We start from the raw sequence: 13,724 nt of genomic DNA on the forward strand, positions 1-13,724 counted from the left end.
TTGTTCATATCATCAGTAACACTTACCTACTAGGAGTTTCTTTCTCACAGGTCTCCACTGATGCTCTGTAATCTGAGTAAAATATATATTAGTGCAAAAATATAAAGCTTTAATTTTAGCCCGGGTTAATTAATGGTTTTGTTGGCGGAAAGAGCGAGTGGTCTGTCTCTGCTGCTCCGGAGGCTCGACTGTCAAAGGCGATAAATCAGCTGGTTCTTTAATGAGTGTCGCAGTCGAGCCCGGTGATGAATGTGTGGAATAAGAAGAGAGACCACGCTGAACAATGACGTGCTGTCCGCAGTGTGTGTGTGTGTCCCCGCTATTTCTAATGTCATTACTAAAAGCAGACAGACGGAGAGCACAGAAGAAGCAGAGTCTGCAGCATATGAACTCTCCACTGGAACACAATGATATAGAGTCAAGCACTGTTCGCACTTTTAACAACTTTGGGGAGCAAAGTAAGTATTTCTGGGGAACTTTGTTTTATTTTTAGCACAGTGCCTTTTATTTTAACGTTGTATTATGCTCAGAGTTGCATCTCTGCTCTGCCGCATTTATCTATCATCTTTATCGTATAGCGGAAGTGCAGTCAAGCTTAACCCGAGAAAAACACCTGTAACAAACAGTAGCTGCGGTTTATTTGGCCTACCTCTAAGAGTGTTATTATTATATTCAGACATAATATTATCCACAGTGATCATGTCAGAATCTGTACGGAAGATGTTGAGGGCGAAGCTCGTGGTGCTGGGAAGAGAGAACTGTGGGAAGACAGGTAACACCGTAGTGTTTTGGGGGGGGTTAATGACTATTGGTTGGTCTCGATGACTCTAACTGATCTGTTTTTCTTTTTTGAACTCCAGCTCTGTGTGTCAGATTTATCACCAGACGTTTCATTGGAGAGTATGAACATAAAAGGGGTAACACAAATGAAATTCAAACACACTGATGCTGTAAAGCTGTTTTCACGCTCTAAACATTTGTGCAAATGCATTGTAGTCAAGTAATCTGCATCATATGACATGCCATATACTTGTGTCTCTTAGAGGTCACCTACAGGTGTCAGAAAATTGTGGACAAGGAGGCGATTGAGCTGGAGATTTTAGACACTGTTAATAAGGTACAGAGTGATCTAAACTGTGTTGTTGTGTTGTATTTTGGCTCTCATCTCAAAGAAACACAGACTCAAAGAAAGACAGCAGGATGATCTTGCCTTGTCAAACGGCTGATGAGACACAGGGCTCTCTGAACCATTCCATTCCTTTCATGTCTGCTGTGCTGAATCTCAGGCTGGTGGAGCGGCTTTAACAGCCCGCCTGCCATTGATCATGTTACACAATGGAGCAGCACTTGTTAATTCATAGGATTAGGCTAAAGCTTTACCATCTTTGTGAATGCAGTGGAGTAGCATTTCTTATGTTTTGGAAGACTCTGATACACCCAGTGTAGGTCTTGGAGCCTGTAATGCACTGATGATATAAAGCAGGTGTGTTAAAAGGATAGCTCACCCAAAAATGAAAATTCTGTCATCGTCGTGCCATTCTGCAGAGCACAAAATAATTTTTTGTCAACACATTGAAGCATTTAAGAAGCGGGAGGTTTTGGGTCTGTGGATTTAATTTACATCCTTTGTGCTCCAGAACTGCCTTAAGAATCGCATCTTTGAAAGTCCAGATGTGCATCACCTCTATCCTCACAGATCTGTTTGTTTTTAGGAATCTGTAGGTCCTGCGGTGTCCTCTCTGGAGAGTTCCATTAAATGGGGTGATGGGTTTCTCATTATGTACTCTGTGACAGATCGCAGCAGTTTTGAGGCTGTGTCACGCCTGAAGAGACTGATTGACCACGTTAAACAAACGCTCGGTAAGGCTAAGATACTGCGAGTATTCATGTTTTTGTATATGGACCCTCCAACTAGCGAATAGCGCTGTTATCCATCAGTGTGACTCAGCCTGCCTTAATTGGTCTCAGTTCAGAGATTTCACCTCAGGCATGAACTCTTAATATAGTACACTGCAGCCTGTGAGTGTAAGTTTGTAAATGACAGATGGATACGTGGAAAGAGATAAAGAGAGAGAGAAAGCATCACAGGGCTGCAGTCTTTTATTATGCCATCCATCTCCAGGTACTGTCATTTTAATGCCAGTCTGTTCTTCTTCAGAGCCACAGCATTCATTACATCGTTCGGTGTCTGTGAATGCGAATGTGTCTTCCAGGTATTCCAACAGTCATTGTAGCCAACAAATGCGACATGGAGAACGGCCGAGTGGTGAGGATAGATGAGGGACAGGCTTTAGCCTCAGACCTGAGGTCAGTACGCTTTGCTCTTACTGATAACTGCACAGTTATAAGTGATAGTATGAAGTATATACAAATATAAGTTAATTTAACAGTGTTTAACACTAGAATCCCTCACAATATTCAAGAAACAATTAAAAACTCATCTTTTCCGTGAGCATCTAACTACCTCTTCATAAAAAAAAAAAATGCCTTCACTTTTCTCTTCTCTTATTATCCTTATCCCTTCCTGTCCTGTCTTTTACTTTTTTGAACGATGACTGAAACCTTGTGTAACAGGCACTTCTCGCGTTTATTGGCATTTTATGGTAATTTGCTTGTTGCATTCTTCAATTGTAAGTTGCTTCGGATAAAGGCGTCTGCCAAATGAATAAATGTAAATAGAATGCATAATTGGGGGCAAATTCTCACAGTAGTTTTTCCAATAAAATTATTTAATTCTTTGGCTTACAGGGTCATTTTGCCACACCTGCCTTTACTGGCCATGAAACTCTATGTACATTATTTCATTAATACACAGGCAGAACAAATTGGAGAAAGATATTTAATTGCAATGTTCATATTTTTATTTTGAATATCTAATTGCAATTTATTATTATTAACAATATTTATTATAGGGCTGTCAAATTATTAAATCGCATAAAAAAATAAAAGTTTGTGTGCATAATAGACGTGTGTTTGTGGTGTGTAATTATTATGTATATAAATATATATACACACATTCATGTATATATTTATGAAAAATATGTTATTTATATATGAAATATTTTTATTTGTATATAATATAAATTATATAAAAATATAAATAAATAAATGTACATGCAAATATTCCGTAAATATATACATGAATGTGTGTATTTATATATACTTAATTACACACCACATACACACGTTTATTATGCACACACAAACTTTTATTTTGTATGCGATTTGATCATTTCACAGCGCTAATTTATTATTTAATCAAATTATAAAAATTTTACAAATCAATAAATATCACTATAATACTGTTGAACTGTAAAGCATTTAATAATAATGATAATATAGGTTCTTAAAAAAAGAATACAAATTTTATGACTACCCCAAGTCAAAAAGCGGTTCAGAATGACCCGTATGCATTTCGAATGGAATTTTGACGAACAGTGTTTTTTTTTTTTAAATATATGTTCTATCAATAAGAATATTTATTAATAATATACTCATATATTTAATTATAATTATAATTAACTTATTTACACTCCATGGATTGCTCAATTTCCCAAATTAAAAGGAGCTATTTATTTATTACAGACTTTTGTCCTAGTTTATTATTATTATTATTTTTATTTTCCATCTTTATCAAAAATTGTGATTTAATCGCTTCGCTGCCCATCAAATTTTAAAGGCACTGAGATGATTTTCAATTTGATTTAAATGCCTAATATTTAGAATTTGAAGGCGTTGCTGTGTGTTAAAGCCAGGGTTTCACTGGTGGTGTAGGTGCAGTTTCTTTGAGCTGTCTGTGGCAGAGGACGCTTCAGCAGTGGAGGCCGCGTTTGGGCAGCTGGTGCGTGAAGTGCGTCAGGAGTTTCAGCGCCACCTGCTGGCTATGGACAAGCGCTCACGGATGCTGCAGATGAGACATGCGCTCAAAAACAAGCTCACGCGGAGTAAAACCATGCAGTGGTGACCAGAAAGACTAAACGCAGTTCAGATATGACTACCATAGTACTGTATCCTGGCGTAACAACCTTTCAGAGAACAACAAGATACTATTTCCAAATAGTATCATGGACATTGTTATGTGTGTGTGTTTGACAGACAACATAAAGCAACAAAAAGCAGTGTGTTTTTAAAGGTGCACTGGCTCCCTTAAAACACTCCCTTTCATTGTTTGGACAAACAGGTGGTCTCACTTCAAAGTTTTGCAACTGATTTAGCTGACCTCCCTAACCAAAAAGTAGTATACTTCAAGTTTATTTTATTAAGTATACTTAAGTAAAGTTCAAGTATATTTTTAAGTATACTTTATGTAGTAAGTATACAAATATCAGTGTACTAGTAGTACACTCGTAAGTGTAATATTTCAATACTCCTTGGGACTAAATTGGCCCACTTTCTAGTATATAAAATATACTTTTAAATTAAGTATACCAGTAGTAATCTTTGAGTACACAACTAGTTTACATCAAAGTTTTTAGCTTGTACTGCAAGTATACTAAAAGTGTACTTATAGCTATACTAATAGTTTACTAATGAAATACTTGTTGTAGCATTTTTAGTATACTTTGAAGTATAGTCTCTGTAAACTAGTTTAGTAGTTTTATACTGCGAGTATACTTTTCTTTAAGTGAACTTTACATCATACTTTAAGTATACTACTATGTCCCTATTTATTAATTTGTATATATTTTGTTTTATGAATATCTGAACATACAAAACATCAAAAGAAAGAACAGAGTATCTGCTTGTAAACAAAAACATTTTATTCTAGCTTCTATGGAAGCAGAATAATGACAATAGTTTTTGAAACATAAAGCATGCTGAATTCCACAAACGTTACACGTCGTTGGGGAATCCTGGAGTGTGACGTATGAGGGGAACCCCAGTATTACGGGGGGGTACAGTAGCACCACCTTGGCCGAGGTTCCAAGCGAGCCGTACCGTTACCAAAACATGACGTTTAAACTCTGCTGATCACTGATTGGCCGGAGAGAATCATCTATGCCTGCGTCATTGAACTTGCGGCACGAGACACAACAGACCCGCCAGATTTAAATCAGCAGCACAGCCAGCGAAGGATCGAACGCAACTGTTTTGAATGAGCGCACCTTTTTTAACAACCAAAAATGTTCGTTGTCTGTTGAGGAAGTACAGACGTTCCTCTCGTTGATAGCCGAGGAGCGGATCCAGCGAGAGTTTGATGGAGCGACGCGGAATTAAAAAAGTTTTTCATGAGTCACTGCAGTAGAGGCCGTGCAACTATTATAACAACACGTGAATAATCCCACCCTCTCTAAAGCGGTACTAAACTGCAGTGGAAACACAAACTGAGCCGAACTGAACCGTGTCGTGCCAAGTTGTACCACGCAGTGGAAAAGCGCCATAAGCAACTGAAATAAAGGCCCTGATAATCTTCTACTTAGCGCTTGCTCCATTTCTGCAAATCAGTTTTTGTGAATGAATGACTTGATCCACATATGGACTTCATCAAGAGCCGCTTGCGCCACCTGCTGGTGAGCGGCCGACATCAGCTGGAGATCATGCATCAGTGCTCTATTCCTGCGGGTCCCAGATGTGCAACGCTGAATTTTCTGCTGAATTTTAACCACTGAATTTGTGGCAGCAAATTTGTAAAGTGAAATAAAATGACAGAAATTTGCCTGTCGAATATTATACATCGTATTTTTAAACAGATTGAATATTTTGGAAGTGAATTCTGTAACGTGAATATGAATTATTTCATTTTTAATTATGAAAATGTGTGTGAAATATTTTGAATCTAAATATTCACAGCTTAAATAAATATGTTAAATTTCAGGACCTAAAAATGCAAGCCCTGGAAATACAAGGCATTAAAACACAAGCACTGTTAATTACAATGCATCTTTTTTTTCGATTTGTGGAATTCAGCATGCTTTATGTTTCAAAAACTATTGGCATTATTCTGCTTCCATAAGCTTCATGCATTCTTTTTTTAAACACTTGAATGTGGGTAAGTTCCATAATAATAAAAAATGATATTTTATGTCTGATGATCATGTTAGATTACATATGGAAGCGTCTGTTGTACCGGTGTCTTCTTCGCTTGTGTTTTTTGGAAATACTGTACAGAAGATGTGTACTAGTGCCCCCTACCATATAACAATGAAAACACGGATTCTAGGAGCACAAGCACAGCTCAATTATATTTAGAATTTTTCATTGTCATCTAATGTCATTTTAAGTATATTTCTGAGAAGTACATAAAAAGTAGACTAAAAGTATACTTTCCTATTTTAAGTTTAAAAGCAGTAGCCTATACTAATAGTACACTTGGAATAAACTTCTTTGGACCAACAAACAGAACAAAGTTAAAATTCTACAGTAAGCCAACCTCCGTTTTACTATAAAGTATTTCAACATTCAAAATGGATCCATTTGACCACGAGATAAGTATACCTCTTCTTTTGCATAAATTCTACTGTAAATTGTCATTCCAGTGCAGCATTCATTCTGTATTGAAACTGGATTTTATGTGCGAGAAGTTATAGATGCAAGTTATAGATGTAATTTACAATTTTATTTAGCAAAAATGGTAAAAATAAATAAATACAAATTGATCAAATGCTCCAGTAATATCCAGCCTCCTCAACAGAATTCATGAAGTTGTATATTCAAATAACTTACACAAGGAAAAGGTAAACAGACATCAGGCAACACACAAGATTATGAAACAAAACATACAAAATGTAGAAAAGTAAAATGAAACAAGAGCAATACACATCCCTTTTAGAAACTATTATGAAAGAATCTAGACACTTTTTATACAACAAATCGATGTAAATTGTGTTCTTAATTTATAGTTAAGGACATTAGATTAAGCACTGATATTTTCACATTGCAATAATCTCTCCTTGATTTAATTTGAGGGTTTCATCAACCTGAATGAGGTAACAGCAATCTTCATCAGCATTACTATGCGTATCTTGAAAACATGAACAAAAGCCTGAGCTCTTGGTAAACACTATTAATATCTGAGGAGATCAGATTTCGCACACTTCAGGACACAATACCCAATTCTCATGTGTAAGGAACATGAATGAGGAGACACAGTAGATTCCCATCTATCTCATCAGAGAACATCTGTCACAGATGCACTGTCAGTCCTACTAACCACATCTGGCCTTAGGATTCTTGGCCCTAAAGGATGAGAGATGACATTTGCAAATGTCACATCTGATGAGCATTTATGTAAAGGCTCTCTTCCCTTTTCTTTCTTTTTTCAACACACTAGAAAACCTGACATACCATTAAACCACCAAACAGAAGGCAGCTTCTCTACATGCCACTTTGGAATTTTCGCAGTTGTGATGAAATGTTATAGTATTAGCTTCTATCAGACAAAATGTGTGAATAGGCTACTTCTGTGATTGTTGAATACTTTTGAAAACGCAGATGCGATATGAGGGGGCGGATACCCAGATCATCAGACTGAGATAGAATCCTTTAACTAAAAGTAAAGTTTTTTTCATAAACTGTTTCATAAAAAGGTGAAATTTATTTCGTGTTTTGATAGAAGACGTAAGCACTTTAGAGTTCTTATGTGTAGTGGTCAGATTCACTATAGGCAGCGCAGGCACTGTCCTCACTAACACAACCTGAATGATCACACACTAGATGATAAAGTAGGTTGTTTCCGAAAAGGGAAAAATACGCACTCGTTTTGCTGACAACTGACTCTAGGACACCGACAAGTCATACCACTACGATGAAACAGCCTAACCTAGTCTATAGAACTTAAGGCAACCAATACACAGAGGCTACAGCAGGCCAGAGCTGCATGTTTAGCATTGAAAACACTCACAAACCTGAAATGAAGATATAAACACTGTAGATATTTCTGTCTTTTATCAAAAGCGTGTTTGACACCACCGTGTTTCTGGATTATTTCTTGTGCTTTTTTTTTTTTTTTAACACTATGGAAGTGCCTTGGCACATGATACAGTGTTAAAGCTACCGCGGCTGTATCTCAGGTGATATAACTGGTCTGGTGTGTTTGTCTGTCCTTGTTCGTGTGCAGTCACACGCTGTGAAATACACAGCGGAGAGAGAGCTCCGATATGGTAAATAAAGCGATAACAGAAGAGCTCCTAGGAAACACTGGTAGAAGTAGTTGTGCTAGGCACGTATAACGTCTGCCGTGTTGTGCTTTTGGACAGGTATACAGTGAACAGTTTAGTAAAGTGTGTTAAAACGATACAGAACAGAAGCCCTTAAATTGGCCCATAAGCATAACGTTACTGGCATAGCGGTTTCATGGGATATTTCTGACTGCATGATTCCTCCCGAGTCGTTGGACAAGGCATGAGACCCCCTGCTACAGTCTGGGTAAATAAAAAATCCTCTGGATGTGGAAATGGAGCGAGAGCGATGTGGGAGACATCTCATTCCCTTCTGTGATGGCGCCTGAACCGTGCTCTCAGTAAATCACATCTGTTCAGTAGATAAGGCATGGACAGAATTTACCTCACAGACACTTCAGGACTGACACTACAAATACTACTCTACTACTCTTAAATATCTATTTAATGTTCAGAGTAACGTAAAAGAAGAGTTCCCTGTGGCATCTATTATTTGGCAGAACAGAACTACGGAATATTTTTTGTAAGAAAGAAGAAAATTATAAATAAGGTCATGTGTAAAAAATAGCAAAACATATTTACAGAAATGTTTCCGTTTTTAAAAACCCCACAAAATAGACAAATGCAAATGATACAAGTTAAACCTCCAGAAGAACGCCTGGAAGACCTGTATTTCTGTCAGTGTGTGATAAAGAACCTGTGTTTGCGCTCCAAGTTCTGTCCTGGAGACACAACAACTGAAAACTAGATGAAACAACTGCACCTCGGTTGTATTTCACAGACAAAACGGACGCTGAACTCCTCAACACGCCATATCTTATGTCTTAGATCAGAGCTACAGGACCTGATAGGAAGCTGCACTACTCATCTAGCAGGACGAGACCTTCACCCGATCCAGCCTTCAGAAGCTTTCCCACTCAGAGGTGCTATGGCAACTGTATCAGGCACACAATGGTGTGATATCTTTAAATTTTATTACTCTTTTCTATATCATTATTCTTTGTAGAAATCTTTTCGGTGTGCATATGTGAGCATACACATTGCTGGTACTTTAGGAACCTTCCTGCATGTAGTAAATGGCACTATGGATTTTCTTTCCCTCATAGATACAAGAGATGAAACAACAACACGAAACAACAACACTGTTAACTGGCACGCGTTGGGCCCCAACTGCTGCAGGGTAATCGATGCTATTTCACCCCCTCTGTCACTTCTGTAAGGGGTACAATTGAGCCGAGGAGGGCCTGTGGGATGACGCTGAGGTCGCTGTTGTTTTTGTGTTTTTTTGTATTCTCCTCCGCTGCGGACATGGTGCAGTTGGTACTGAGAACCGCCTGGTTGCTGCTGTTATTGCTGAAGGCTGCGGCGTTTGCATTTGTGGGTTCGCTCTTGATTCTGGACGTGCTGTTGATCTGTACGCTCTCCTCACTGCCCTCGCCGCTCTTCACACCTGCAGCCTCTGGGTTGTTCTGCGTGGCGATCTGTTTTAATGTATCGCTCGTGTTTGTGAGGGTGCTAATTATCACCGTAGCTTCTGAAGAGCTTGTTGGGGCATTTGTGTTGTTGTTTGTGTCTGTGGTGACCGCACTGGAGCTGCTGGGTTTGGTTCCGTTGTGGGAGGTTTCTCCGTTAGCCATGGCCCCAGGGCAGATGAAGGGAGACAACTGGATCCCTCTGATCAGATGCACCAGCCCTCTCTTTTTCTCAAGCGAAGCCTCCATCTCTCTCTGCTGAGCCAGTACGTTGTTCTTGCTGTCCATACATCTCTGTGTGGGGAGAGAGGACACAGTGCTGCTGACTCATACAACCAAAATCTCATCATTATACAGTTATGGAATAGTGGCCTTCTGGAGGTATGGGATAATAAATGAATGCATCAGTTAGATTTGTAATTTTTCAGTGGTATGAGCAAAAGTGGATATGAACTTGAGAATTGTCTCACTGTTATAGAGTTGCTGAGTTGTCCTATTCTGTGCTCCAGTGTCTCTCTCTCCTGCCGCAGCTCTGTGCTCCATCTCTTCAGACGATCTTTCTCGCCCTCTTTAGCTGTAGGGAAATTAGTGCATGTTTAAATCTCAACTTAACGCACAAGTCGGGTTCTGGAATTAAAAATCCCATTCATTTTCCTCACAGAGAAATTGATTTTTAACAATTCTGTACAACCCTTTTTGAAACAGATCTACATGAGAGGTTATGAAGCAATTGTGGAGGCTTCCGTTGGAGCCAGCACAGTCAGGGGGATCAGAGAATGCGTTGGGGACCTTTTTCCCACATTTGTCCATGTTGGTTGATGTTAATTTATAAATATGCTCTTGTTCATTGTCAGATAATGTTCATTCTTTATGATACTACATAATATTAACAGTTAAAGTTTACAGTTAAAGAGGGTTAACTTTTTCCTTCAACTGAACTGTGCATCTCGTTTCATGCATCCATGCATGTTCTTGAAAAAGCTGGGTTTTCAAGCATAATTACTCAACTGTAAATGGTACAACCAATTTCAGGGGTGGCGAGTATTACAATTCAAAATCAGAGCTATTGAAAAGTTTCTTCATATTTTCAAGCAAAGCTTTATATTACGTGTTGGCTACTTTCTACGATGCCTGTGTTTATTGTTTTATTGCAACATTTTGAACATAATTAAAGGGAGGTACGATAGTAAAAGCAAATTAAACACTGAGAAAAACAAACAATCAAATCTTGATACGCAAATACTATATTATACTTCTGTCCTCATGTCTCGCTGTATTTCAGCTTTTCCTTAAGTGCTATCTACTGTCAGAGAGTGAAATTGCATTTTCATCTGCTTTTTTTTGCATTGGTCTGAACATACAAATTGCGTATGACAATCGGACCGAGTTTTCATACTAAACATTTAAATAGGTGTTGATTGTGGACAGGCCTTGGGTCAATATAATTTCAAATTTTGGACTAACAAATGCTCATTTAGGCTAACTGCCAAATTCCAGGTGGTGAAATTCACTGCCATCTAAAGTGGTATATTGTACCACCGTAATTATTTGATCACATACTTTGCAATGCTTCAAAAGATTGTAGTTCATATAAAGATTTTCTCCTGATGGTCATACACTATCTCTGCTTTTCTCAAAGTGTGTGATATCGTGGTTCTTGATGCATTTCATAAGAAACTCATAACAATAAACTTTGTTCCAATTTAAACTCTAAATATAGTTTTAAGTAATCTTACATCACCATTCTGTCATTGCAGGTTCACTCTTCTAGCATTAGTTGTATGTGAAACTCCTCACCTGCTTTATAGGAGATGTAGGAATGAACAATAGCAAGAGTCCCTGGCCACTCAATGGCATCTTCCTTCTGCAGAATCTGAAGAAAACATAACTGAATGATACTGAAATACACAAATTGTTCACAGTCTGCATTCAAAGCAATACACACAAAAACATAAACACTCAAAATGAACGTGAAAATGAATTGATAGTAGTAAAAAAATGAAGTGGAAAGAAATGAGGCTACCTAAACTTACAAAGTTTTGAGAAGTCTTCATTTAAATTCTGAATTTTCAGTATTTGGAATAAATATTAGGCCCTGCATCAATTTCTTCCTACTTCAGAGGTCTGAAGCAGCAGAATTGTGGGCTCATGCCTCTGGTTTTGGCATTTTAGGCAGAGCTGCATGACGCCCAGACAATTAGCAAGTATCGCATATGAGATTCTGCCTGCTGCAGCCATTAAATACTCATTTGCCAATCAAAACCTCATACTTACAGTCTCTATTCCAATCTAAACTGCACTAGATTTTAAATAGAGCATTTCTGGTTGGTCTGAGTAAAACAGCAGCCTCTTTGTCTGCTATTTTTGTCCAATTTTGCTCTGAAACTACAATGCCATTAATATTAAAAGTCTCTACTTTGAAAGAATGCCACCTGAAAAAGGTTACTCTATAAAGACTGTCTACTTTGTAAGACCAGTGACAAAAGTGAAACATGACATGGTACAAAAATGAAATGAGTTACGAGTGTGAGAGTGAATGGGAATGAATCTCTCAGTTACCTGAGACTCTTAATTCACCTCCGCTACCACTAGGTGTCGCTGGTGAGCACGGTGAACATTGGGATAGGGAAGTCTGAATTGTGTCTCAGTAACTGTAGTGGACTATCACAGCTACTTACATCCCCTGCTGAGCTGGGGCTGGGTGAGGGTGAATGTGATGGAAGGGTGAGTGAAAGGGCAGGGGAGAATGGGCTGCCCGTGGTGGGCTGCTGTAGGTCTGGGGAAGTAGAATGATGGCTGCTGGTGGTTGGGGGGAGGGGCCCCCGCTCCACAATACTGCAGCTTTTAGAAAGGCGACCTGGGTGAGATGAAACAAAGGACAAACAAAACACAAAAGAAAAGAAAATGAAAAGAAAAGGAAGACATAACATTGGTGTAGCATACCTCTGACAAGCTGTCCTCATTGGCTAGGGTAGCAGGAAGGAGCGGGTGGGGGTGGTGTGATGGAGTTTGGGAGGGAGAGAGCAATGTTAGATCACAAAACGAAGCATTGCATGCTGGGTAACAACACATTCTGCAAAAGCTGGCCTCAAATCAGCTGATAAAGGCAGAAGGCATTACATTTAGGCAGATGGGGATAAGAAATGCCAATAACAAAGAAAGATCAGAGGGCAATGATTCAAAGAAGCTTTTTAGGCATCAAGAAGCTTATTTTCATCTACAGCTAACACCGATGCTGTCAAATGTTAAGACGAGCCTTTAAGTGAATATGCAGCATCATATCAACAAATATTGCACATTTGTGTGCGCACTGGGCATTAACAGAACAAGTATGGATGCCCTTTATCAACAAGTACTAAAAGCACTATTACATTACACAGGTTAGCAAAGTTTCAAAATCATATTAAAATATATATATAGATTATATATTTTATATAATATATATATATATATATATATATATATATTCAAATAAGCTCTAATCATTTTACACGTAGACCCAAGTCAAGAGCTAAATTCAACTAAACAATAGAGCTGATAATATAACTCGGCAGGAGACTTGGTACCAAACAAGTGTTGGAAATCTATTTAAATATTTCCTTTACTTTCTCAACAAACACCGAAAAGTTACTGGAGAAGTAGGCTTTTAACCAGCCTTAAAAACAAATAAATTAACTGAGATCAAGAAGCATAAATTTCCTTCTTATTATTATAATTTTGCAATTATTCTGATTCTGTCTTTGATCACATTAATACTCACATACTTCTGACAGATATTTGTCTCAAGCCACTTACAGCTTATATCTTTCAGGATATAACTTACAGGGACAGTTTACCATAAGATGAAAACTGTCATCATTTACTCACCTTCGTGTTAAAATAAGAAATTCGGAAGAATGTCTCAGTTTTTTCTGTCTATACATTGAAAGTCAGGAGGTCCAATGTTAAGACATCTCTAACTTTCCATTATATGGACAAAAACAACTGAAAAATTCTTCAAAATATCTGTTTCACAGAAGAAATTAAGTCATACATCTTTGTAACAACATGATAATTAATTTAATAATTATCAGTAAGTACATAAGTAGTACATAATTTATATTTTAATTTCTGGGTGGACATTTCAGAATGGCCA

The 13,724-nt window shown here is 38.0% G+C and overlaps 2 protein-coding genes across 6 annotated transcripts in view; one reads left to right on the forward strand and one right to left on the reverse strand.

The window, feature by feature from the left end:
- Window positions 1–372: 372 nt before the first annotated feature.
- LOC306877388 (ras-related and estrogen-regulated growth inhibitor-like) lies at window positions 373–3,964 on the forward strand (the record flags this gene model as incomplete). The annotated part of the gene is made up of 7 exons (XM_079429150.1): window positions 373–458; window positions 695–772; window positions 861–917; window positions 1,044–1,117; window positions 1,713–1,860; window positions 2,214–2,307; window positions 3,775–3,964. Exons 1-7 carry the CDS (start codon window positions 386–388, stop codon window positions 3,962–3,964), a joined length of 714 nt encoding a protein of 237 aa, XP_079285276.1. The 5' UTR covers window positions 373–385.
- A 2,572-nt stretch (window positions 3,965–6,536) lies between these two features.
- Window positions 6,537–13,724, reverse strand: part of LOC306877219 (PHD finger protein 21A-like) — a 42,437-nt gene continuing 35,249 nt past the window's right edge. For 3 of the 5 annotated variants that reach the window (XM_079428842.1, XM_079428841.1, XM_079428840.1), the window contains 4 exons: window positions 12,268–12,446; window positions 11,387–11,462; window positions 10,060–10,163; window positions 6,537–9,883 (listed from right to left, as the gene is read on the reverse strand). In XM_079428842.1, the coding sequence (XP_079284968.1) occupies window positions 9,308–9,883; window positions 10,060–10,163; window positions 11,387–11,462; window positions 12,268–12,446 (935 nt within the window). In that variant the 3' untranslated portion in view covers window positions 6,537–9,307. Of the gene's footprint in view, window positions 9,884–10,059; window positions 10,164–11,386; window positions 11,463–12,267; window positions 12,447–12,532; window positions 12,556–13,724 lie in introns of all 5 variants that reach the window. The other 2 variants (XM_079428844.1, XM_079428843.1) reach the window with 1 other exon arrangement.

This window comes from Barbus barbus (assembly GCF_936440315.1).
Source record: "Barbus barbus genome assembly, chromosome: 2".
Lineage (NCBI taxonomy): Eukaryota > Metazoa > Chordata > Actinopteri > Cypriniformes > Cyprinidae > Barbus > Barbus barbus.